This window comes from Sminthopsis crassicaudata, chromosome 2 (genome assembly GCF_048593235.1).
Source record: "Sminthopsis crassicaudata isolate SCR6 chromosome 2, ASM4859323v1, whole genome shotgun sequence".
In the NCBI taxonomy this organism is placed as follows: Eukaryota; Metazoa; Chordata; class Mammalia; order Dasyuromorphia; family Dasyuridae; genus Sminthopsis; species Sminthopsis crassicaudata.
This window is the reverse complement of record NC_133618.1, coordinates 367,905,832-367,932,898: the sequence shown is the minus strand read 5'-3', so window position 1 is coordinate 367,932,898 and position 27,067 is coordinate 367,905,832. Positions and strand designations below refer to the sequence as shown.

Below are 27,067 nucleotides of genomic sequence, written 5' to 3'. Positions count from 1 at the left end.
CGCTTTTTTTTTTTTATTTTGTCCTTAGTTTACAATATTTCTTCATGCAAAAATTATTAAAATATAGTATGAGCCAACTTGCAAATTCCATTCCAACTCAAACCAGTTTCCAGTAAATAAAATAGAAAAACTAACCTGTATGCTACTAGATTTCATTATACCACTAAGTACAATAGGAATGAGTCCTTGGCAAGAAGGAATAGGTTAATATAAATAAAGCATGCTTAAACACTAACCAAAAAGATCACTTTCAGTTTTTCCCCCAACAACCAAAGTAGATCTCAAAGTTTTGATGGACAAAATAATTCCGTGATCAATTTAAGCCAAGTGGCAAATTCAGCACCATATATACACAGAGTGCTTTATTAGAAAGCAGTTTTAAATGAGATTATTTCTTTAATAAGTCTCGGGAAATAGTTTTAGAAAAAAAGTTGCATGAAAAAATGCTATATTCTAAAGGTCAGTGGATATATTTAAATCTTGAATAATCCCTCTCCCTTTTAAGAGACAATGCAAAATTAAAACAAAACTGGGGTGATAGAGATGTACCATGTCACATCTTATTTCTCAAAAGTTGAAAATGTCACATTCAATTAACAGGCAATATTGTAGTTCAGGGATTATAATCCCTTTAAAGTTTAAAATGATCCATTAAAAAAGTCAGTGAGGCAACAATGGAAAAAAGTGAAAACACAAACTAAAAACAATACTACGATGGGCTGGGGAACACTGGGCAAAGAAGCTATCATACACTGATTGCTTCTGCATCTGGTTTCCCCGGTTCCTGTTATATAATGCTGACAAAATGGAAAAAATAAGTGAAGCACTAAGTTAAGATAGCCAACAACCTTTTTGTAAAATCACCAAAAACAAAAGCTAACCACTTGTTTAAAGTGGTACTTTTATTAAAATTTTTCCTTTGCCAACAGTTTTTTTCCTAATTCAAACAACAAAAACATTTGAAATAATATTAACATATAGTCCAAACTATATAGCCTAATAGATTTTTAATATCTTCTGAGGGAAATGTTATAGAAATGTCTGGCTGTCCCATATAGAATTTGGGAACCTATAAGGATAATACTACTTTTAAGATGCTAAAAAGGCACTTCACTTTTCAGAAATTCTTTTGAATGGGCTGGCAAGACAACAGAATTAAATTTAGAAAAAAAATACTTTTGGAATCTTATGAAAACTTTCAAGCATTCTAGTTATTTTAATGTCTATTTCAGAATTTTAAAAAAGCTTCAACATGTAAATAAAATTACTCCCAGCAATCTAATGACTACCCAAGTAACACTATTTCAAGGCCCTTTTCCTTTTTCTTTTTTAGTTTAGTGCTTAAAATGCTGGCATCTCTTTTCCAGTGGCAATTAATTTCTTATAATGACAAGTCAAGGGAAAGCTACTTCAGTAGCTGTGTTTTGCAATTATCTGTTGCCAAATAACAGGTTTATTTAACAAATTTATCCATTACATAACCTTGATGGTCAGATGAAAGAAAACCATTACATACTATATATGTTTTCTGACCCTTAGCACAACTTGCCATTGATAACAAGTTACTCATTTCTAGTCTCCACAAGTTTTTCCTTCCCTCAAACAAAATCAAAAACTTAACTAAATTCACACAAATTACTAGCATTCAACTCAGATTTAACATACAAAGTTAAAAAAAAAAAAAGATAAAAACTTAAAAAGTATCGGAGAACTTTATCTCCTCTTCAATACCATCTATAACTTTCCCCTTTTTTGCTATTAGTTTTCATAATTTCATTACAAAAAAAGGGAAATAATTTGTTGACCACCTCGTTGTCCCCCATGCATGGCATAGGGGAAAAGATATTATTTTAAACACAAAGTTTTACCAAAAAAGAAAAAAAAGTTCTTCAAACAACAACAAATACTAAAATGGAAAAACAAATCAACATTTCTAAATTTAAAAAAATTAGTTTTCCTTTTTGCTTTTATTTAGCATATTAAAAAATTTGTGCTGCTCTAGTGTTTGGATTTTAATCTTACCAGGATTAATCAAGTTAATCTATTTCTCATTTTCATAATTATTTCGAGTATTGAGTAAGGCGGCTATCTGAATTTTAAAACATCTGCATTTTTTACTTTTGCACTATCCATTTAAAAAATAGATCAATTCTTACAAATTCTGCTTCTTAACACAACTCTTTTTTTTTTTTCCAGAATAAAAAAAATACACATCATACAGATAATACAACCCAAATGGAAATGCTAATGGGTTGTAAATACATCTATTTTTGCACCATTAAAAATGGTAGATATATAATCTGTTCAAGTCAGGGGTCATAAACAAATACTGGTATTGAAATATGCATGTTTAAATCATATATATGCCTCAGTAGACTGAAAGAGCTCTATATAAATATATAGAAATCTACATAAAGTGCAAAACAAGCAATATCAAATGTGTGACCTCTGGTATCTTAGTATTCCCATTCATCTGATTTCAAGTCAAGATAGCTGAGAATATTCTGTGCAAGCTTCACAGCTTGTTTTCTGGCAGCTTTGCATTTCTCCTCTCCTTCAGGATCCACAGCATCTAGTGCTAACAGTTGCTTTGTGAGGAGTTCCTCCAGCCGTATATAGGTCTTATCAGTTCTATTTCCATCAAATGAAAGAACTTCTCGCAAGATCTCTGACAAGCTTCCAAGAACATTCCAGATGGCTCTGTGGGATGGGTGTTCCTCAGCAACCCCCTGCTTTCTTTTCTCAAGAGCTTCTTTCAAATCAATAAAAGTCATAAGTGTTTGCACTTCTATTACAGCTCTTCTTCTTGCTTCTCGAATACATGGGTTCTTTCCAAGGTCCACTTCATCCAACTGTCCAATTAAACCCTGCAATTCTGTCTTTGATCCCAGGTACAAATCAGAAGGATTTTGTGCTTTAAGAAGTTCATTCTTTACTTCTCTCATTTTCTTGAGAACCCCTTCTATTTTTAAAATGGATTGATTCTGTCCCAGGTCAAATGCATAAGTAGAATCTGCTTCTTCTTCTAAATCCAAATATTTCAATAATTTGTTGATATCTTCTACTACTTCCTTCCTATAATTTCTTATTTCTGTACGTCCACAAACATCTAAAGCATCCAGATCAGCAATCAACCCTGACAGCACACAGGACAAGTGCTTGCAAGTCTCACTGTTATTTACTCCCATTAAAAGAGCAATAAGAGTCCCTCTGGCTTTGTTCACTTCACACATAACAGAGTTTATTTTGGAGACCGAAGGATGTGCATCTTCAGAAAGTGGCAAGGAAGGCTGCCTCTTCATGGAATCTTCAATAATCTCTTGAACTGCACATATTCTGGTCAATGTGTGATATCTTGCTTTTCGCAAAGAGATTTTCCCTCCAGTTTTTACATGTGTCAGTCTCAGTATGACATCTTGGATGGCTTCTTCAAATTCATCTGTTACCCGGTTATCTCCACTACAGAGTGGAGCAATTTCTTCCTTGACAAGTAACTGAGCTTCCTTAAAAATATTCTCTATCTCTATCCGGTGTGGGTGGTTTGCATTCTGCTCCAGTTCTTTAAGAAGGCGCTCTATGTCTTGAGCAACTCTTTTTCTGGCTTGTTGAATATCCCCCTTTCCTTCAGTATCTACAGAATCAACTTCAAAAAGTTGTTTAGTTAGAATCCTCTCCAGCTTCTTATAGTTCTTGTCATCTGAAAGACCACTGAAGCCAATTACTTGCTGTTCAATACTCTTGACTTCCTTTTGTATTTCCTGAAGCCTACACATAGCAGGATGTTGATTTCCCATATCCATACTTTTATTTGGTTCAATTCCACAAGAGCTAAAAAAAAAAAATAAAAGAGTGATTAGCTATTTTAACATAATTATTGAACAATAAATTGACATTTAATATAATTTCATTTTTTCCACATTATTCTTTACATGGCAGTATTATGTTAGCTTTCTATTTCAAAAGTTGGCTAAATCTTAGGCTACATTTCACATTAATAGTACATTTCAAGGATCTATAACTATGGCTATAGCTATTCCTTCACCAACATAATCCCTCCTTGATGACTAAGTAGAAAATCTAAAATCTTCGAAGACCCAAAATTCATCACCCTGAGGCCAACCTGAACTTACCCAAGATGTTCTTCAGATAACAAGTGGAGCGTCTATCACTGGGCACATACTGAAAACCATTCCTGCTTGGCAGATCCTGCCAGTTTTGTCTTTGAAATTTTTCATGCCATTAGGAGAACAAAGTAAGAACTATCAAACTACACAAATAACTAAAATTAGAAAAACAATTATATACTACATTATGTACTATAAACTAGGACCAAGAAGACTTGGATTCTGTGGCACTGGACCTATATATCTCAAATATCCTCAATACAATATCCTGTAATAAATAACTATGACATAATCTATTTAAAAAGTAGGTTGCAAATAGCTTGGAATTAACATCATTACTCTTCTATATTCTTTTAATTTTTTTTTTAACTATCAAATTGGCCTTTCCTTTTGTTTTATGTAATATTAAAAAGTTTAATGGTTGGAAAATAGAGAACAGATAAAACTGGTTTTCACTTTCTCTGACCTAATCATTTATATCCTTTTTTGCAAGAAATGATATCTAACAATAAGAACTAGGTTATTTTAGCAAGGATGCTGGAGAAATCTTACCCCTTTCTCTCCACCCCCCCCAAGAAAACAAAAATCAAACACCTACAAGAGACTTCTGTTAAGTCCTCATTCCTCAGGATCATTCCTTAATCTACAGTTTCTATTTTCTTTCTGCATTCACTCCAAAATTTCAAAAACCTTTCCATTAGAGATCTGGGAAGTATTCCATAGAGTGTTACTGGGATACATCAAGGGATACATTCAGTACTAGTGAAAAGGCTGGTAATATCTGAAGACAGAACTGGACCTTGGGTTCTGCTACAACGACTACTAAGACTGCTAAGACTTTAGGCAAATTACTTCCACTTCCTTCTCTGGGTTTCATTTCAATTTTCTCATCTATAAAATGCAAGGGAGAAAAGGCAGACTAAGTGAACTATCTTAAGATTCCATCTAGCTCCACATCCCATGACTTAGCTATTTCCCTCTACCCCCCATATAAGGTCCATATGGGACAGAGTACTGCTACTCAATCTGGATGGACATCCCTTCAATACAAGAATCCAGAATGATTTAAAGCCAAGTGGTTGATGGTATTCCTCTGCTCTACCTATTGAAAAAGAACTTCACTCACAAATGCCATTCTCAAAACTGCCTTTTGGCAGAGGCCAGATGAACATATATCCATATGAATATGTTAAAAACAAAATTTTAGGGACACAGAAGTGAATGAGGATTTGGACCAGGTGCCACCTCCCACCTTGAGATCTTGGTGTTACCCCGTCAATGGTTTCTTCAAGTTACTCAGAAGCAAAGAAATGATGTTAAATTGCTGAGCAGTGTTGGAACTGGCCAGGCCCCTGTGTTTGCTTCCAGAAGTTGTTAAGATGGAGGAGTCCCTTTATGGGTTAGATGTCAAAACCCAAGGGTTCATCCTGTGTCACCCTGCTCCAGCTAGTTGTTCTTAAAGGAGCACGGGCTCAGGGGACTGGCCACTTCGGCCACCTTCTATGGCTTGGCTTCCTGGGCAGGGCTGCCGGACTTCCAGGGCATCTCAGCCCTTGACTTGGCCCTGACCTCACAATAGGGTCGGCCATGGGGGAGGGGAGACCACGGGCCTTCAGGAGGCTCCAAGCTGGGCTCCCGAAGGGTCAGGTAAAAATCGATGTCCCCATTCCCTTCTACGTCAGTAAGGGGAGGGGATCGAAAGGGCTCCAAGTAGGGAGGGGCTATTGAGAGAAGCAGCCAGGATGGTGAGGAGACGCCCCCTCCCTAAAAGCTGAGGTCCCGCCCTCAGAATTTGAGGTTAGAGGGGGCCCGGCTTCTGAGGGCGTCGGGGAAAGAGGGTCTGGCCTCGGAGAGCACAGGAGGAGGGCGGGGCCCGGATTCTAAAGGCATGGGAGGAGAGGGGACCTCCTGGACTAGGGGAGACTAAAGGCAGACTCGGCTTCTAAGAGCGCGGAGGGAGTAAGGGGAGGGACTAGCCTCTGGGAGTCTGGATGATAGGGGAGCGGGAAGAGGGGACGCAGCGGAGGCGCCGAGGGAGTCCTGCCTGGGAACGAGACAAGGTCTCCCACGAGGGATACATACCCTTCTAGGGCGCCCTGGATGGGCTGCAGGGAGCGGTCAGTCACCTCTAAGGGGTCTCTCACTCTCGCTCTTATCACCTCAAGTCGGATACTGAAAAGAAAGCGCCCCGTTTCGCTCAGCGGCCCGCCCCCCCAGCGCCCCTCACCTGTCCGACCGTCGCCATTTCCCGCGGCCCGGCCACCTCACCCAGCCTCAGCCGGGCTTCTTCCTCTTCCTTTATTCTCTCCACCTCTTTTTCCTCCTCCCCCACCTCCCTCCGCCCCCAAGCCTTCCACAGGTCAGGCGCCTCCCAGCCCCGGAAGGGCCCCTACACACCCGCGGCCTGGAGAAAAGTCGCTCCGCCCCGAGTCCTCGGGAAGCCGGGGGGAGGTGCGTCGAGTCTGCGCCGAATCACCAGGCGAGGGCGGTCCAGGCTGCCAGATGAGGGTAGGCCCCGTGGCCGCCGCCTCCCCAGACGCGCCAGCCGCTTCCGCCGCCAGCTGGTCCTCTCTGGGCGAGTACATAGTCAGCCCCCTGCTCTCCGGCTCCTGCTCCTTCTCCGGCTCCTCCTCCGCGGCCGCCATTTTACGAGACTGCCGTAAAGCGGCGCAGTCGAGGCTGATTCGAGGGGATGCGAATGGCGGCGGCCGCGGCGGTTACACGGGTGGGCTGGAGGCGGGGGGTCCTCTGTCTGCCCCGCCGCGGCTTCGCTCTCCACGGTGGCCGGCCAGGGCCGGAAAGGGGAGCAGAGCCCGGGGACTCCACGCAGAGCCGGGTAACTGGGGTGTCAGCGGGCGGGCCTGGGGCCCCCGAGGTGGGAAGGAGGCCTGGCGAGTCCGCGGGTCCGCCGTAACCCAGCCTGTACCCACGGAAGCGACGCTGGTGTCACTGCGCCGGGCCCGGGGAGAGGGTGTCAACGAACCTCAACGCGTGTCTCTGTGTATGTGTATGTCACTGAACCCCGACGCGTGTCTCTGTGTCACTGAGCCTCGGCCTGAAGGGAGTGGCAGAGAGTCACGGAGCCCCGACGCGTGTCTGTCCCGGAGCCCCGCCAGTGGGAAAGAGACGCCGAGAGAACGTCTCTGAACCCGGGCCCCGTGGGGGAGGGTCGCAGACGCGAGAGTCTGCCTCCGAGCCTCGGCCTGTGGGGGAGGGTCCAAGAATATCACTGAACTCCAACCGCTTGGGCACTGATTCTGATGGGTAGCTGAGCCCCGACGTGGGCCATAGTCACGATCCCGGGACAGACGGGAAGAGGGACGCCGTGACTTATCACTGAACCACTCCTCTCTGGCTCCGCCCAGTCGGCCTTGGAGAGAGTTTGTTTTATGCTAGGCTTGAGGGGCGGGGTGTCCCCTTATGCTGGCATCTGGGGTGGGGGGGCAGAAGAAGCGCTCCTCAGCCCTCACGGTCAGATGGCCGCGGGGTGACTTGGGCCGGGAGGAGGTGTGTATGGAGTTATGCCCTTGTGCAGCACCCCATCGTGTGTGCGCTCGTCATCTGTGATACAGGGGGCAGAGCTGAGTAGTGCCTCCGTCCTTGTGGGACAAAAGGAGAAAGGGATGTGGCCTTTTGTCAGCTCTCTCCTCTCCTCCACGCCCCTTGTCTCTGGAGACACAATTAACCACAATCTAAAAACAGTTACTCTTACTCTAGGGACTAGACTACATTGGTGGCTAATCTCAGGTGTGTCTGTACTTGAGGGGAAAGTCGGGATACATGAAAAGTTTTTGTAAAATTAATCAGAACAGATTTCAGTACCTCCCATGGTGTACTGTGAAACCACCTCCAGCCCCGGAAGAAGTAATTCTGGTGGTTTCAACCAGAGTCTTTCACATGTTTTTGTGGGTCCAGTTCTTACCCACACTCCCCATTTCTCTGCCACATCTCAGTGCTGGCTCTGTTGTATGCTTGTGTTTTGTTGCCATATGAATACATGGATTCACTGATCCTCTGCGGAAGATACAATAGTTAAAATGTGGAAATGCAGCACCGAAAAGCAGTGTGGCCCAGCAGATTGAGAGCCGGCCTTAAAGATTTGGTCAAGCCTGACACATTGGTCAAGTACTTAATCCTCAGTTCCTTGGGATGGAGGAAGACTCACCTTCTGAGTTTAAATGCGGCCTCAGATACTAGCTGTGTGACTTTGGCAAGTCTTAACCCTGTTTGCCTCAGCTCCTCTAGTGTAAAGTGAGCTGCAGAAGGAAATGGCAAACCACTTCAGTACCTTTGCCAAGAAAATCCTGAATAGGGTCAGGAGGAATTGGAGGAAACTAAAACTACTGAACGAGCAAGTTTCAGACTGTAATTTGGATGATACATTGTAGCATTGGTAGGGAGAATTTACTTCCTATGAGTTTGTTTATACTAGTGAAATCATTATATTTTGTTCAGTTATTCCCCAGGTGATAAGACATTTTATTTCCATTTTTTAACCACCAAAAAAGTGCTAGTATGGTATGTATTACAATTTGATGTCATTTACAGTGAGGTATCTGAGTTGAGTTGGCTTAATGTATCCTTTTCTAATTTTTTTTTCCCTGAGGCTGGGGTTAACTTGCCCAGGGTCACACAGCTAGGAAGTGTTGTGTCTGAGACCAGATTTGAACTATGGTCCTCCTGAATAGGGCTGGTGTTCTATCCACTGCGCCACCTAGCTGCCCCCTATTCTTTTCTAGTTAATGATTTGAAATTAATTTCTTTTTTAAAAAATAGTATTTTATTTTTCCATCTACATGCAAAGGTAATTTTTAGCATTCACTTTTTTAAAAAGGGTACCCTTATTTCTTTTGTAAGGAGGCTAACTAATTAGGATAAATTTCTCGTACATACTCTCTTTTTAAAAATTTTATTGATATCTTTTATTTTACATCTTTAGATTCCCCTTTATTTCTCCCTTTCCTGCCCCCCAAAAGCCACCCATTTTTTAACAGGGTCTTTTCTATTTTTTTTTTTTAATTTTTAAAATTTTATTATTTCAGATGAATAAATTTATCTACCACCTTGCCCACCTCCAAACAAACAAAAAACCCCAAACCATTGTAACTGATATACCTAGTCAAACAAAATAAATTCTCTAAGAAACCATATCCAAAAAGTATGTGTCTTAGTGTACATCCTGAGACTGTCATCTCTCTCCATAAGGAATGACTCTTTTCCAGCATTCACTTTTGTAAAACATTGTATTACAAATTTTTTACCCTCCCTTTCTTATGTCTCCCCTATCCGAGAGAGGAAGCAATCTGATATGGGTCAAATATGAGCAATTCTCTTAAACATATTTCTGTATTTGTCATGTTGTTCAACTAAAATCAGATCAAAAGGGAAAAAAAAGCACATGTTTAAGGGGGAAAAAAAACTTATAAGCAAACAAACAAAAAGGTGAAAAAACTCTGCTTCGATCCATTTTCAGTCTCCATAGTTCTCTCTCTGAATTCGATTGACAATTTCCATCCCAAATCTATTGGAATAACCAAATTGTTGAGAGCCAAGTCCATCACGCTTGATGATCATGGATTGGTCTTGTTACTATTACTGTTACTTGTTAACTATTACTCTTGGTTCTATTCACTTCACTGAGCGTCAGTTGAGTCTTTCTATGAAAGACTCTCCTGGCCCCTCTCAAATCATCCTGCTGATCATTTTTTATAGCACAATAGTATTCCATAACATTCATGTACTGATGGACATCCACACAATTTCCAGTTCCTTGCCACTACAAAAAGGGCTACTACTAACATTTTTTGCACATGTAGGTCCTTTTTTCTCTTTTATGATTTCTTTAGGATACAGACCTAGTAGAAACACTGCTAAATCAATGGTATGCACAGTTTTATAGCCCTTTGAGAATATGGAACTTATTTCTTACATTCTTCTCTCCAAAATTGTTTGTTCATATCCTTTACCCAGTGATGTATTTTCCATTACATTGTGCTGACTGAAATTTTGAGGACTAAACTTTTGGAGAAGAGGCAGAGAATAGTAATAGCAACTTCACCTCCATCTCTCTTCTTATATCAGGAGATTATTTATCTTGTATATAATTCTAGTTATGGTGACAGATCTCTACTGATTTTGCTAGAGTTCTCATTCAAACTTGGACCCTCTTCAGAGCAAGAACTCATATTTACAAAGTATATGAATAATTTACAAAGTAAGTGAATAGTCTTAGAGAACATCAGTATATAAGAGCAAAAAGCATGCCAGTTTCTTGAAGGACTCACGCTTGTCACATAGGGGAAGAAGTTTCACTGTTGAATAGCTTCATAAATTTACTGTCCCATGCCTCTTCAAATGCCCTTTTATTGTCTTGGTACAGTGTAGCTATGCCTTATATAATTATACTATTACAGTCTTCAGTATTGATATGCTAACTAAAGGATGCTATTTATATTTCTCTCCAGCTGTGCAACTGCATGTTAAAATGACATAACTAACTATTCAGTTGACATTAATGGAATGTCTGAGATTATGAATAATACAAGCTTATGCAGTATTTATATTTGGAAAAGTGTCAAGAATAATGTTATTCTGCAGTCATTTGCAGTTGTGTGGTGAGGAGGTAGGCTTATATAGTGGTGGGGTTTTTTTGTGCCACAGATCTAAAGATCCATTTTTTTCTAATTTATTTTCATACTATGACAGAAAAGCAAAAATATCTATTTTTAATGCTTCTGCTATCTCATCACCCTTTCAACCTTTTTAATTTGGCTTCTAATCTCAGTATTCTATTAAAACTATCCTTTTAAAGATTATTGGTGATTTCTGAACTGCTAAATCTGATAGCCATTTCAAAGTCCTCGTCTTACTTGTCCTCTCTGTAGATTTTGATATTGTTATTCACCACTTCTTCCTAGATTTTCTCTTTTCCCTTGTTTTTTTTTTTTTTTTTAATGGTTCTTTGCCTTCCAAATCCTCTTCCTACCTGTTTGCTTCTTTTCTATCTCCCTTGCAGCTTCTTTATCTATTTTCAGTCTTTCTGTGGCTTCCACCTAAATTGCCTCTGATTGTGTCCTCTGGGACCAAGAAGAGTAATTGGAATGCTTCTTCCACTGGAGAAATACCCCTTCCAATACTTCCAATGGTACCCTCATTTATTTCCCCCCTTTCCGGCTCCTCTCCTTAACACTCCTCCATGCCAACTTCTCCTGGTTCCTTTATCTAATTCCTTTACTTCCTAGACTTAATTTCCCCCTTTTAGAGTTGGAAAGGACCTTTAAAGTCTTGTAGTCCTAGCTCCTCATTTTACATATAAGGAAACAGAAGCCTAGAGAAGTACCCAAAGTCACCCAGAATTTAGGCAACTTACTTGACTGTCTTTTCTAAAACACAGCACACAGTATTCTGGATTTGATCTGGCTAGTGCACATAATTTCTCTCACTTCCTGACACTGCCTTTTTAAATCCAGCTAAAGGTCATATTGACTCTTTCAGTTGGCAAACTCAAATACTTCAATGCTCTTTTCAGTTTGTAATCCTATGCAGGTTGCAGCTCAGCCCATGCCTCTGCCTTCTGTGTGATTCTTCCATAAATTTGCCAAAACAGAACCAACTGGAATGCTAGAGGCCTTCACTTTTCTTTTGACATCATGAAGGTGAAAGTAAAGTGTCCTGGTGTCCGTCTATCCTTGCTCACCATGTCACAGCCTGTCTCTTCTTTTTATCACACATTCCTTAATGATATCTGTTACAACTATCTTTCTGTAATCCTGCCCTTTCCACCATGTTCCACTCTATATTCCTCTGTGATAATACTCATTTTTAATTCTTTGGAGACTTTTGTATTCTATGTTTCATTGATTTACAGCTATTTTGGTAGCATGTACACACACACACACACATATGTATAACTCATAAACAGTTGTAGTAAAGAAGAAAATTGACCCAAGAATGCAACTTCTTGAGAAAAAATCCTAACTGGAAAATGGTAGGATTTGTTTTGTTGATGAGGAATTTGTCTGAGTAATAAAGGAAGCTTAAAGAAAGGTTGCAGGTGGTCAGTGTGAAAATGGGAGGGTAAAGGTTATGTTTATTCTTACCATTCTCCTCTTTCCCTTAAATGTTTTGTTGATTCTTTTTCTTTTTTAAAAAAATAATAGTCACTTTCCAATGACTTGTCCCTCCCCATAGAATGCGTACTTGTATCAGAAAAAGTAGTCTACCAAAACAAAACAATCTATTGGCCAGGTCTGTAAATATATCTTTCTGCATCTGTAGTCCAACATCTCCATGCCAAGAAGCAGGAAGCCTACTTTACCATTAATCCTCTGAAATCAGGATTGGACACTAATTTGATCAAAGTTTTGAAGCCTTTTTTTGTGTTGTTTCCTTTTTGTTGTTGTGTTTATCACATAAATTATTCTCATGGTTCTGTTTATGTAACTTTATTAGTTCATACAAGTCTTGTCAAGTTTTTCTGAATTCTCCATATTTATCTTTCTTGCAGTGAAATAATATTCCATTACGTTTGTGTGTCGAAATTTATTTAGCAGTTTCCCACTTGGTGTAGGCATCTACTTTGGTTCTAGTCTTTGCTACTACAAAAACTGATGCTATGGATACATTGCTCATATAAAACCTTTCTATAACAATCACAGAATTTAAGAGTTGGAAGAGAAGCAATCTAGTTTCATATATAAAAAGAATCTATATTATAACATACTCAACAAATTGTAGGGTGTGATTCTTCTAGCACACTCTCCTTTCTTGACTGTCATTGCAGTAGCAATAGAGTACCATTTATAAAATTTTTCTTTATTTGATAAGTTGCCATTGTAAAAACATATATATTATCAGATGGCCAACCTGGTTTGCTTCTCTCTAGTTGACCAGTTTGCTTCTCAGAAAACAGATTCACTTGGTTAGTGGGATCATACACAAAACCCTTATATGTATGCAGCAGTATATATTCTGTTCACAACACAATAAGACATCAAAATAAGAACTTTGTGGCTGCTCTATCACACTATTAACTTATATTAAGCTTTCTAAAACCCCTCAAATTTTTCTTCTCAGTTTTAAAAGTAATTTTAAAAAAAAGGATACAGAAATTTCTAAAGGTGATTAAAAATAGGACTTTATTTTTCCTCTATTTAAATTTTTTCTTCAAATCATAGATTTAAATCTGGAATGCCATCTAGCCCATACCTGTCATTTTACAAAGGAGAAATTTCAGGTCTAGAGGTGAAAGTGATTTTTCTAAGATCATACATAGAGTTGGTAGCAGAAGCAAGGCTCAAACCTAGCTCTTATGACTGCAAATCCATCATTCTTTTGACTGTACTATGTTGTTTCTTGACTTTATCTGATTTAGTCCATCATTCTAGATAGTTGAGATTTGGGGGAGGGGGGAATCTTAATTCTGCCATCCAGTGTGTTAGCTATTTTCAATTTTGGACTAAGCCTCTCATGCTATCCTTGTGGAAAAGATAAAAATGGATAAGTATACATAGGTGGATTCAGATTTTGTTGAATGGCTAGATATATACAGTAATTCTGGGATCTGTGCTAATTAACCTTCCCCCTTCCCTCCTCCCCTCCCCCCAGCAACTTAAGTAATGGCATAGAAAGCATACTTATCAAAGTTGTATTTAGCACAAATATGAGAAGGTGAATAACGTGTTCGATGACAGAGTCCAATAATATCTCATAAAACATTGGGAAAAATCAAGGGGGAAAAAAGGCATAATGAAGCTCAGGAATCAACTTTCCAGGTACTAGATCTATGGAGAGGGGGCAGTGACAGGATAAAGAGGAGGAGTAGTTTTGGCCAAAAAAAAAAAAAAGTGCTCTTCACCATGAAAAAAAATCTTAGTTTTTCATAAATCACTTTAGTATGTGATTCAACACTGAAATATGATAGCCAAAAAAGTTAATGTTTTCTAAGAGTATGTTGAGATGAATTGTACTCAAAGAGGCAAGCAATAGTCTGTGATTTATTCTGAGCAGACTATATTTGTAGTTTAGTTTAGTTCTGGGTACTCTGTTTTAGGATGAACATTGACTAGCAGCAGTGCATCCTGAATAGGATGTGCAACACCTCAAAATCATGCCATATGATGATCACATATCATAGTAGCATTAAGCATTTGCAAGATTGTCATCAGGAGGTAGAATTAAATTTGGCCTATCCCCAAAGAACAGATCTAGAAAAAACAATTGAAGTTGTTAAAGAGAATGAAGGAAAACTTTCTGACAATCAAAGGTTGATGACCTTTGTCAAAATTATTGTTGAAAGTTTTCTTATGCAGTTGATACTTGCTCTTTCCAGTTGCAGCACTGACTGCAAGTTCATTCATTTCCTCAACTTACTAGTTGAGATGGGGGAGTTGGATTACATGTTGCTCCCCATTGCCATCTTTGAGTTCTCTACTCACCATTGTAGAGAGCCAGAACTCTGAAGAAGTATACTTAAAACAAGATGTTAACTCAAAGGAATTAATAAGACAATGGTTATCTAGTTTAGTATAGTGATTAATAGTTCTCTAATTCAGTATGATTGATTTAATCCTACAAGATGTTAACTCAGTGGAATTGAGATAATGATTCTCTAGTTTACATGTACTTAGTATAGTTCTATAAGTTGACACCTATTCTACAAGATTGACACCTATGATGATGTACTTATAATAGAGTGTGTAAGAGCTAAGAGATCTGAGAGGGAGGACAGACTCAGAGATAGAGAAGACAGAGGACTGGAGGCTGGAGGACAGACCCTCGTAAGATAAAGACCCTCATGATGACTGTCCTGTCTCCTTCACTTCTCCACTAAGACCAAGGCTCGTCTGAAGGTCCCCCAGAAAGATAGCCTGGTTCCAGGCAAAGGAGACAAACAGTGAAGGAGATAATAAAGACTTTGGACTTTATTCCTGACTATTCTTGTGATTATTCTACTGAGACCAGGGCCCATTTGGAGGACCTCCAGAGACCTAACCAGAACATTACACACCACTAGTATTAAGTAACTTTTTTTTCTTTTGAGGTTCATTCAATCCATATCTACCATTCACTCAAAATTCTAGTAGCCATTGTCACCTAACTTCAGACATTCCCCATCTTTCCTATAGTACTTCAATATTTGTTCAATGTATTCAAACACCCCAAACTCCTAGTTTCTTAACTTACTCTTTTCCTACTTCTCTAGTCCACTTCAGCCATGTACAAACTTGTAGTCCACACACCTATAAAAGATCCATTCATTTCAGGAGTTCTATGAACTTGAATGGGAAAATACATATCTTTAATTGATTTCCTTTTTAATCTTATATATTTTGTTTTATGCATTTAAAAATATTTTTTGGAGAAATCTAGAGGTTTCACATACTACCAAAAGGGGTCCATGGCCCTTGACCCAGAGGAACAGGTTAAAGTTAAGAACCCCTGCCCTGAGTCAAATTTAGAAGAATTCAAGTTGTTCCCCAATTGGTAAATAAATGGTCAAAGGATGTCAGTTGGCAGTTTCCAGATGAAATCAGTTATCTGTAGTCATATAAAAAAAATGCTCTAAATCTCTCTTGATTAGAAAAATGTGAACTAAAACAATTCTAAGGGTACTCTTGGATCGACTAATTTGATAGAGAAGGAAAATAACAATTTTGAGGGGGATGTGGAAAAATTGGGACATTAATGCAACTGTTGGTGGAATTGTAAATGGATCTAATCATTCTGGAAAATAATTTGGAGCTATGCTCAAAAGGCTATAAAATATTCACATCTGTTGATCCAGCAATATATCTATGTCCCAAAGAGAAGTGTTTTTTTTTGTTTGTTTGTTTGTTTTTTAAGGATCTATATGTACATAATTATTTATAGCAGCTCTTTTTGTGGTGACAAAGAATTAGAAATTGAGGCAAGTCGGGGGGGGGGGGGGAGATGGCTGAACAACTTGCTGTATATGTGATGGATGCTCTCAGAAAAAAAACCTGGAATGACTTACACGAACTGATATAAAGTGAAGTGAACATAAGTTGGATAGAGTGCATAGAGTCAGGAAGAGTTGAGTTCGAATGTAACCTCACACACTTCCTATTCATGTGACCCTGGACAAGTCACTTAACTTCTGTCAGCCTCAGTGCTAAAATGGGTATTATAATAATAATATCTACCTCTCAAGACTGGCATGAGGATCAAATAAGATAATTATAATCTGCTGACACATAGCAGATGCTATGTAACTATTAGCTATGATAATGATAGTGACATGATGAATATTTGTTCATGTGAATTTTTGTCCCATGTCATTTCATTCATTGCAGTTCTTGTCTATGCTTTCAAATAAAGTTGTTCCATATCTTCATTTATGTGAGTCTCTCTTCTCTTTGTGTGCAGCTTTTAATTGTTTTCATATAAATACTATGTAGAAGATTTCTTCCTTTTGTTCTCTTAATATTTAGTGAATAACAGTGCAACATTGACGCCTTGCTTTATTATCTGATGCCTTTTATTCTTGTTATATAACTGACTTTTTCCTTTTATAGTCATATGTTCTCAGTAGTATCTTTTATGTCACTTTTTGCATAAAGATAATCATAAGTAACATGCTGCACCCTATGGATGCCCAGTAAAACTTAAAAAGAAAACTAATGAAGGAATTTGGTGAATCTAGTTTCTTTATTAAACTTAAATCATTGTTGATATGTTTTAGTTTTATATATTAATATTCTTTTTCTTCTTCTTAAAGCTGTCAAGATCCTGCCCTCCCAGAAAATCTTGCAATGATTGGATTGGACCCCCAGATAGATATTCAAATCTCCGACCAATCAAATTTTACATCCCTGAAAATGAATCTCCTTTGGAACAGCAGCTTAGAAAATTAAGACAAGAAACACAAGAATGGAACCAACAATATTGGGCAAACCAGAATCAGACATTTAATAAGGTGAGCTTAAGTTTTAACAAACTATAAGTTGGATTGTTGGCCACTTGGTGGTGCTAAAAGTACCTTTATTTCTTTGGTTATTTGGTAGTTCACACTTATTTAAATCTCAATTCACAATGTAAAAATAATTTGAAAAGTCATTGTTGATGTATTGTGAATTTGAAATTGTATGCACACATTATACATAAAGAATACAACTGTGTGTATAGAATTGTTTTGTGTAATTTGACCCCATTCTTTAAATTTCTTGCCATAACATTTTATATATAATTAAAAATAAATATAAAAATAATTTAAAAAATATTTTAAAAATTATAGTTTATAAAACTAAATATAAATATTTAAATTGATGTGTATATATATATATGTATAATGTTTTTATCCATTCTGGTGAGCTGTCAAAAATGTGTATTTGTTATCCTATTCTGTGAGTTTAGAAGCAAGCTTTGTACAATCAGAAGTTTGTTTTAGAATTTCCTGTGCTCCCTATCTCTGTAAAATGCTTATGAAACTGAACTGAATTTTGATGGTATAAAAATATGCAAGGAGATAGGAAGGAAATCGAGGTTGCAAACTTCTTAGATTTCTGTATTCTCTTTGTGGATGTGGATAATAAAAAAGAGAAGGAAGCAATGGAGAATTGGGACAAGAATTAGGACAGGATGGTATGAATAAAACCAATAATTAGCAATCTAACATAGTGATTTTATTAACATTTCTAATTATGTTCATTATATTGACAAGTATAAATTGATATTTATGTAAGAAAAACAGTTTTGAAGAGGGTTTAAATAAATAGAAAGCAGTGAATGATACTGTCAAATATAGGCAAATTTAGCACAAGATTCTTATAATGTGTTAACTCTGAGCTAGTATTATGCTACTCTGTGCAAGACACTGTGCTAAACAATGCGAATACAAAGATGATATTAAAGATCTTAAAAATATAGTAAAGGGATAGGACGTATATACCAATAATTACACCATAAATCAGAATGTGATAAATGCAGAGGACAAATCAACCAGAGAGAGAGATTAGGGAGGAAAGGATTTCTTTTGGAATGATAGAGAGGCACCCAAGCAACATCTTGAGGTAAAAGAGCAGGATTTTATCATATGGAGATGAGGAAGAAGGGCTTTCCAGGTGTGAGGGATGATTTGCTCAATGACAAAGAGGTAAGGAAGGGTAGAAAAGACAAGAGAATGGCCAGTCACCTATTCTGGATATAGTCCCAGGCTCACCTGGAGTGTGACCCTTGGATGCTGGCATACCTGGCCCAGGTGCTGGGCACACCTTTCAATATAATAGTGCACAAAGGGAAGTAGGAGAAATAAGTTTGGGAAGAAACATTTGAGCTAGTGATAAAATGTCTTCAATTTCAGTCACACAATTTCAGAAAATGACAGTCATCATCTTTTAGGAAAAAGAAGCATTTATTCACTCAAGATTGAAAGCTAGAGGTCTGGGACTGAAAGACGAAACAGGTTAGTTCAACAGTCTTTTTTTGTATTATAAAGATGCCATTTTAATAATAATGTTTAGTGCTTCCAAGTTCTCAAAACCTTTTATAGCTCATTGGGGACCTCACAATAGTCCTGTCATTCTGATCTTACTAAGGTCAAATGATTTGCTCATGGTCCCCCCGCAAATGAATGTCTGAAGTAGATTTGAATCCAGGTCTTTCTGACTCCCAGTTCAATATTCTGTCTACTAAGCCAGTCTTTAGATAAATAAGACTATCAGACAACTGTTTGTGACTTGCATTTTAGGAAGGCACTTTTAGAATTATGGTCAGGAATATTTCATTATTTCCCTGGTTTTCCCTCAAATGATTCAGAATGCAATCTATCTAACCTTTCTCAACTTGTGCAACTTTTGTCCCTATCTTCCCATAAATTCAATATCCTCAAGATCTTTCTTAATGTCTTTTAACATTACAGAGTTATCAGAATGACAATCAGGCTATCCCTTGCTCTCTATATGTACCTTTTCCCATCTCATATTGCCTTGCTGATTTCATTGTGCTTAAGCTATTTCATGTGCTTAAGTCATCATTGATTATAAGCCATTTATAATATATGCCCAAACTGTTAGATCACCCATTTTTGATACTTGAGAGATGATGGTGTTTCTCAATTCACAGTCCTATTGGCATAACTATTAGAATAATATTGTTTAAAAGAAGAGTTTTTGGTCAGAGGCTCACTAATCTAGAGCTGAAAGAGACTTCAAAGGCCAGCTTAGTCCAACACCTTTATTTTGTAGATGAAAAAAACTGGAGATTCATGGAAGTTAAGTGACTTGCCCAAGTTATTTATGCTGAGGAGAGCCCTGGAATTGTTGGAAATGCTACGTACTTTTATTTTATTTTTATTTTTAATGTCTCATTAGTGCCTTAAGACTAACATCAATGTAAATTGATTCTCTTTGTTCTTCACCTGTGGCCAATAAAGTACAACTGAGCAAAACAAACCAACATATTGGCCACAACTAACAAAACGTCCCATTCTGCACTAGAAGTCCACCACTTCTGCTTAGAGGAGGAAATCATGTTTTGAATTCTCTGACTTCCAGGGCATGAACCAGAGTGGTTTTTTGTTTGTTTGTTTGTTTTATTTTTTAAAAATCTTGTGTTGGTGCTCTTTTTTAAAAAAAAAATACATATACACATATATTACTGTCACTTTCTGACTATTCCCTCTAAATGCTCCCTTGTAACCAGTATAATTAAATATAATAGATCATGTCTAAAAATAGAGGTAATAATCTCATATGTACAAAAATATTTATAGCAGTATTCTTTGTAGTAGCAAAGAAATAGAACCCAAGGAGATGTCTCTAACCAACTGGGGAACAGTTGATCAAATTGTGGTATATTATTGTGTTGTAATAAATTTTATATATATATATATATATATATATATATATATATATATATATATATATATATATATATATATATAAAAGAATTTGGAGGAATTTGGGAAGATGGAAACAGAATGAAGCAAAACTAACAAAATAATTTACATGACAACTATATTAAAGGAAATGATAAATGATGAACAGGCTGATTTCAGAAAAGCCTGAAAAGACTTATATAAAATGATGCTGAATATTCCCAATCTTCAATACCTCCCTATTTTCTCCAAAATAAAATAAAAATTGTCTGCTACATAAGACTTTCTAGAACATGATTCCAACTTGTCTTTCCAATCCTAATTTTTATTATTCTCACAGTACTATTATTTCCCCAGATGCTCCTTCCCTCCCCCCCAACAAACCAGTAGAGCTCTTATCCAACAACAGCATCTGGCCTTTGCAAAGTACTAGATTAGATGTGAATAAAAAGATATCAAAAACAGAAAATATGTAATCTCTCAAATTATGATCTTTAGAATCTTTTGTGTGGCTCTTGACAGTGGTTAGAAAACCCCCATCCAGACCCACCTTAGAATATGGCCCATGAACTAAAAATGATTTTTGCATCTTGAAATACATTATACTTTAAAATGTAAAAACTGTCCTAACCTCACATGTTTTTGCAGGCCACAGAATTTACTCTGAGAGCCATAGTTTGCCAACAACAACAATTCTTTAGAGATGTATAATAAAGCCATTAATAAGAATTAAAAACTGGGAAGTCATTTTGATGTGATATACACTAATCTTTCCTTTGAGAAATGGCCTGAAACCACAGTTATTTCTTTTTTTTTTTTTTTTTTTTTTTTTCCTCCTGTGAGGCAATTGGCATTAAATGACTTGCCCAGGGTTACACAGCTAGGATGTGGTAAGTGTCTGAGACCAGATTTGAACTCAGGTCTTCCTGACTTCAGGGCTGATGCTCTATCCACTGTGCCACTTAGCTGCCCCCAATCAGTTATTTTTAATAAAATAACCTATAGGATATATATACAATTTGGTATGTACATAGGATTGAATTTCAGACTAGGATGCCTGAAGGGCAAGAGTCTCTCATCCAGTAACTCTGCTCTCATAATGGTGTTGCATTTCTTATTTTGTGTTTTTCAAATAGTAAAAAAATTTGTGATAGAAATATAAATCTGAAATTATATATTTTCCTTATACTTCTTTAAATGATTGAAAGCAAAACTGAATTCTATGCTGTAGTTATAGTAGCAAAAATTTTTTCCTGCCTAAATCTGTGTCATTGTTTTATGTCTACATTAACTTTCAGGTAAAAAATTAACATTGAATGCAGAAGAAATGGCAGATTTTTACAAGGAATTCTTAAGTAAAAATTTTCAAAAGCATATGTACTATAACAGGTAGGTGTATCTTTTTATTTTAATACAGCTGAGAAATACTAAATCCAAATGGTTTATAATTGCACATTAATTCATGTAATAGTCTCTTTAAACTTAATAATTTCATCTTTATATAAGAGGCATATATTCCTACTGCCAACCTACTACTCAGAATTTTTAAATTTTGAATGATCTGTTTAACCTTCTTATTTTGGCCTTCTTCATGGTCTTACAGAAAGTTTAAAGGTTTGAGAAATATCAGATAAGAAAAGGTCTTAGGAATATTCTAGTCCAACTCTTTAGTTTTATAGATAAGGAACTATAGGTGAAGAGACTTGGCCAAAGTAACAGCTAGGATTTTGCCTGCTGCTTCAGATTTCAAATAGAAAAAAAATTTCCTTTTTACCATACTAAATTCCTAAAATATGTTTCTAAATGGTGATGTAGTACTTTGAACTAGGTTTTTAGTCAAACAAGTATTTATTGTACTTAATTTCTTTCTTCAGCTTCTGATTTGAGCAGATGACTGTGTTCTCTGTAGATGTATACTACCACATGATCTAAAATCTGTCTGGGCAAAGCTTCAATGGAAAGTGAGAGTGGAAAGTAAACAATAAAATTTAAGCAAAGTTGTGAAGTAGATGAAGCCCACAGCCTTCTCTTCTTTGTCTTTTTAGCCATTTGGTAACATTTCCTCCCGTCTTAGATGCCTGACACTTTCCTATTCTTTCCTCCTGTTCTCCGAAAAATAGGATAAACAGCTTTGTGTCTGTAGAAGCTGAGGGATGTGAGTTCATTTAGTACATAGGAAAGTGAAGCTTTGCTGTTAACTCTCACAACTCATTGTGAAGTTGGTGAAATTCACTTGTGAATCCAAGTCAAACTTCATGAATCATAGTCATATATATGAGCTACTTGTAATTATGCCTAATGACCTTGTAATGCAACATAATAATGCTTAAGAATTTCATTAAATGGGGGCAGCTAGGTGGCGCAGTGGATAAAGTACCAGCTTTGAATTCAGGAGGACCCGAGTTCAAATCTGGTCTCAGAAACTTAAAACTTCCTAGCTGTGTGACCCTGGGCAAGTCACTTAACCCCAGCCTCAGGGAAAAAAAAAAAAAAGAATTTCATTAAGTAACTTTTAAGTCTTTTATTACCATACGTATTCTCAGCCATGTTTGCTTGGTTTTTATAGTTTGTTAATAATGTAGTACCATTGACTACTTATAACTTAGGTACATGGAGTGAGAGGGAACACTAGCAATGGAGTATTAGCCACAATTGCATAATTTCAAACTTTACATTTTTAAAATCTGATGAAAAGTGTTGTAGGAATCAATATGTGATATTCATGTATGATAGACTCATTCTCAGTAAATCTAGACAAAATACTTAGTGACTCTTCATACTGATTTTTATTAAGGCATCGCTTTCCCTTTGTATGGTCATCCATAAATAAATTCACAGAATTAGAGAATCTCAAATGTTAGAATGGTCAGGGACTTTAGCACATAGGATATCACAAAGTCCATGTTCTCCACTCCTTTCATTTTATAGAGGAAGAAATTGAAGCTTTCTGTGCAAGGTCACATAGTGAGTGCATGGCAGAACCTAGGTTTCCAGTTTTTTTTTAACCTTGTATGCTTTTCACTATAACATATTCTAAAAGTTTACACATCAGTTGTTTAGAATTCAGGGCACATTTTCTCATAGAAATGATGTTACAAGTTGTGATTAGGTTCTCAGGCCCTCCCCTGAAGTAATAGAAATTTAAATAGCGTTCTCATGTGGCTTGGGTAGTTATGTAGTTTTCAGAATAACTATGAAAGGCTTTATGTAATATGCTGTTTCACATCATCTGCTTGCCATCTCTTTGCTTTATGTTTGAGCTCTTGTTTGCTTATTTCCTCCTCCTGTCTCAAGTGCTGATAAAGTACTCTGAGCCTATTCCAGAACAGAAGTCCTGTGTTCACTCAACTCATTTGACTGAAAATAATGGCATGACCTACATACTTATTAGCATTTTGGCTCTGAGAGACTTAGCTTTCAGAATATGGGACTCTTGCCTTGAGTTATAGATTCTATATGAGCATTACCACTTGAATTGGGGACTAAGTATAGTAATGCTAAATGTAAGTTTCAGGATATTCTTGAGGATTTTTTAAAGTCAAGTAAGTGATTATGCATGAAATGGATCAGCAATTTTTTGTATTTAGACAATTCAAAGACTGCTTTTTGGGAAATTAAAATGAAAGAAAAACTTATGAAATTGAGACACTAAATGAGAACAGAAGACCACTATAATCTTTCTCAGGTCAGCTTCAGTGATAAATGAATCCAATCATTCTTCTGGCCATTATGGGGGGAGGAGGTGCAGCCTGTCTTTTTTCCCTTTGAGCATAAAATGTGTTGCTCTTGTAAATAGGGTCCCAGGATCAGGCATTGTCCATACATACAGTGTAGCTCCCTCCTTCCCAACTCCCACAGAGCTTGTTCAAGTACTTCATTACCTATTCAACATATCCCTTGTCATTCATCTACCAAGTCTTTTTTCTCAGAGAAAGCTTTCTAACATGTATAGAAAATCCATCAAATTTCAGCATTTCTTCCTAAGGCCACCAATGTTCCTTATTTCCTGGAAACTCAAGTCAAGAATGAGCTTACATCACCAGAATAAGCAAAGATAGTTGGACAAAGGTCTTAGCCCTGATTCATTTTGAAAGCTAATAGAGTTCTCAGGAGAATGATGGACAAAGTCTAATAAAATAGAACTTAATAAGGATAAATGTAAAGTTCTGCATTTAGATTTTTAAAAATTCAACTGCATAAGTTGGATGGAGAATATAGATCTAAACAAACAAAAATAGTTCATTGGACAAAGGCCTAGGGGTTTAGTACATTGCAAGCTTCATATAAACCACAGAGTAGCATCAGAATCAAGAAAGGCTAAAAGGTGGGTCTCTGTTTCATACTAAGAAATACTGTCTCTACAAGTAGTCAGTTTCCATTACTGGAAATAATTCAAGTAGCAGCTGGATATTCTATTAGGGATTCTAGTACATCTATTAGCTTGAAATTCTGTGATTTCCTATAATTAATTTTTTTCTAAAATAATTATTTTTGAATATTAGATGATAAGAACCTCATAAATCATAAATATTATCATATCCTTCCTACTGTTTAATTGTACTAAATATTTAATGTTTGTGGCAGTTTAAGGAAATGGGAAAATTATTAACAGAGGATAGTAAGCTGAACTCTTTGGTTTTGGTACTGGATCTTTTCTCTGATGTTTAGAATATTAATCATAATTTATTGTTGCATGTAATATATAATGCTACTTGTTCTTTTTCTTGTGGTGAAATCTAGAGACTGGTACAAACGTAATTTTACTATCACCTTGTTCATGGGAAGAGTGGCTCTGGAGAGGATTTGGAAGAAGTTTGGATTCAAACAAGTGAAGAACAATTAGAAGCATGCCTACATCTGCCTTTACCAGCTCTTTGCTGACTGTGACATACATCTATTTACCTTGAACATAATTATTTCATATGAAAATGACTTGACAAACCCAACTTTTGTAGATGATAAAAAAAAATTTTTTTTAAGTAACAAAAAGGCTTTAAGAAATTTTTCCATTGAGAATCACTTTTATATTCCTGCCACAACAACCCAAGCCATTAATGTAATTTACATGACCTGGAATAAATTGTGGAAGAGTTATTTCGAGATAGAGGTGTGGTTCAGAGAACGTTCAGGTCTCAGCTTGCTTTTGTTCTACATGATTTTTCCTGATAAAGATAAGTATTATGATCATTTTAATTCTTGAGTTTGCAGGTTTTGGTCAGCATGTTTTGAGATAAGATCAAGGCTCTATAATTCATTGTGCCAGATTTGCCTAAAATATACTTTAAAAGGAATTGAGATTCCTCTTATGAGGTAATTAAGCCATCATAAACATTAACTATTCCAAGTATATATATCCATGTGCTGGTCGGACATCATATTTGTTGCCAAAGATTTAGAGAAATGCTTGGTCCTTATTTTGAAATTGAATATCCTTTGAAACAAAGGTTTGAAGTTGTGACTATATAGCAATTAAAATTTTATATATTTTTAAAAATAAATTAATAAGAAAGTGTGTACTTCCAAATGAAACTGTTGTTCAAAATATTTCTGAAACTCCTCTCTAGATGTTAACTCCTAATCTTTTGAATATTTTAATTTGTAACATATCTTTATCCTCGAAGGGTGATTGGAATTTTTGAAACATTGAGAAGCCATGTCTAGCAAATGAAGTAGGTGATGTTGCTGGTTAGGATAGCTTTGGGTTCCAAACAAGCTGTGATTCTAAAATAGTGAATGGTTTTTTCCTGTGGCTATTAAACTGACCTCAAGTGTCCCAAAAGAGGTTTCTGAAATTGTCTTTAAGGTCTTTAAGGTGCTATGACAGCAGCATGTATGTTGACCTAATAAAAGAAACTATTTTGTTCTACTGGCTTAAATCATCCCTTTAGTAATGGGACAGATCAGCACTGATTATTGCTTGACAAACAGTGCTACTGAATAAGGGATCATTGGACTTTTAGCAAGGACCCCTGGAAAGTAAGAATGAAGAGTTCCAGTGCTCTGGAACTGGCTTATTTAATTTTTTCACATAAATATTATGTTTCTCTGAAGAAGAAAATTGAGCTACCAAACATATTTTGAGAAACTCAAAACATCTGACTTGAATTCAGAAAAGCAAGAAAATGATCCAGTTTCACAGCAGGGTGAAACTTAATGTCAGGGCTCTTTGAAGTTTGGAGTTAAAAGGTTCTAGTGTTAAAAGTATTATATTCCTTGACCATCATGGCCAGGGATTTTGGAGCTTAGTTGAGCAGAGCTCTTTGCCGATCTGTTCTTCACCTCTAAATTTGGCCTAATCTATGCTAACTTTTATGCCTTTGTCATCTGCCTTGAGGACATTAGGTTTTGAGAAAAAGCCATATATTATCGGTATTGTGGGGAAAGCACCAAGCTTAAAAGTCAGGGAAATTAAAATTCTGGTTTAGGCCTTTCATCATTGTATGATCTTGGGAAGGTCAATTCTTTTTAGACCTCAGGTTTCTTTTTGGTAAAGGATCTATATATTCCAATATACTTCTCTCAAAATATGTTTTTCATTTTATAGATAGAGCTTTTGTTGGCAGAATGCTTTTAGCAACTGAATACATAAATATGATTACTAAAATCAAAATCGATCAGATCATCTTTTAAAAAATAATAGTCAGTTATGTCTCAATGCCAAATGTTAACTTGGGATTCTTTAGTGTCAACTCTGTTTATTACTGGAGGTATAAATGTGCTGACGGAATTGATAGGAAATGAGGATGTACTCTGGCTTTAAGCTTTTCCTGAATTATAAATATTTGAGCCTAGTAATCATTTTAATGTTAGTGATGTCACAGATACACAGAAGCAAATAATTTCAAGATAATTTTGAATTGATCCTGATTGTATATGTACAAAAATTATTTTATTTATATAATTTATTTTTAAAAGAAAATCTTCCTCTCAGTTTTCAATGACATTGTAAGTAACCATCTTCAGATTTTAGTATTTAATTTTGGTTGTATCAGTATTTAAATTTTTAAATATTTTTTCCTGTGCAAATGTTGTTATATACATTTCCATTTGGTAGAAATTATTGTTATCAGTGCTTTTAAAAGTTAAATGAAAAATTTTCTGTTTTCTA

The 27,067-nt window shown here is 36.7% G+C and overlaps 2 protein-coding genes across 7 annotated transcripts; one reads left to right on the top strand and one right to left on the bottom strand.

The window, feature by feature from the left end:
* Window positions 1-7,250, bottom strand: LOC141556638 (BAG family molecular chaperone regulator 5). Of its 4 annotated transcripts, XM_074291081.1 has the most exons (3): window positions 6,522-7,250; window positions 6,207-6,296; window positions 1-3,828 (listed from the first exon to the last, which is right to left on the bottom strand). In XM_074291081.1, exons 1-3 carry the CDS (start codon window positions 6,767-6,769, stop codon window positions 2,457-2,459), a joined length of 1,710 nt encoding a protein of 569 aa, XP_074147182.1. In that variant the 5' UTR covers window positions 6,770-7,250; the 3' UTR covers window positions 1-2,456. The 4 variants fall into 4 exon arrangements, with proteins under 4 accessions (XP_074147182.1, XP_074147184.1, XP_074147185.1 ...); XM_074291083.1 differs by lacking the exon at window positions 6,207-6,296 and having other exon boundaries at window positions 6,522-6,769; XM_074291084.1 differs by lacking the exons at window positions 6,207-6,296; window positions 6,522-7,250 and adding an exon at window positions 6,352-6,492.
* Window positions 5,709-27,067, top strand: LOC141556639 (cytochrome c oxidase assembly factor 8-like). Of its 3 annotated transcripts, none has more exons than XM_074291088.1 (5): window positions 5,709-5,771; window positions 16,864-17,061; window positions 18,483-18,546; window positions 21,258-21,348; window positions 24,700-27,067. In XM_074291088.1, the coding sequence occupies exons 1-5, from the start codon at window positions 5,712-5,714 to the stop codon at window positions 24,800-24,802; spliced, it is 516 nt and encodes a 171-aa protein (XP_074147189.1). In that variant the 5' UTR covers window positions 5,709-5,711; the 3' UTR covers window positions 24,803-27,067. The 3 variants fall into 3 exon arrangements, with proteins under 3 accessions (XP_074147189.1, XP_074147187.1, XP_074147188.1); XM_074291086.1 differs by lacking the exon at window positions 5,709-5,771 and adding an exon at window positions 6,817-6,960; XM_074291087.1 differs by lacking the exon at window positions 5,709-5,771 and adding an exon at window positions 7,371-7,631.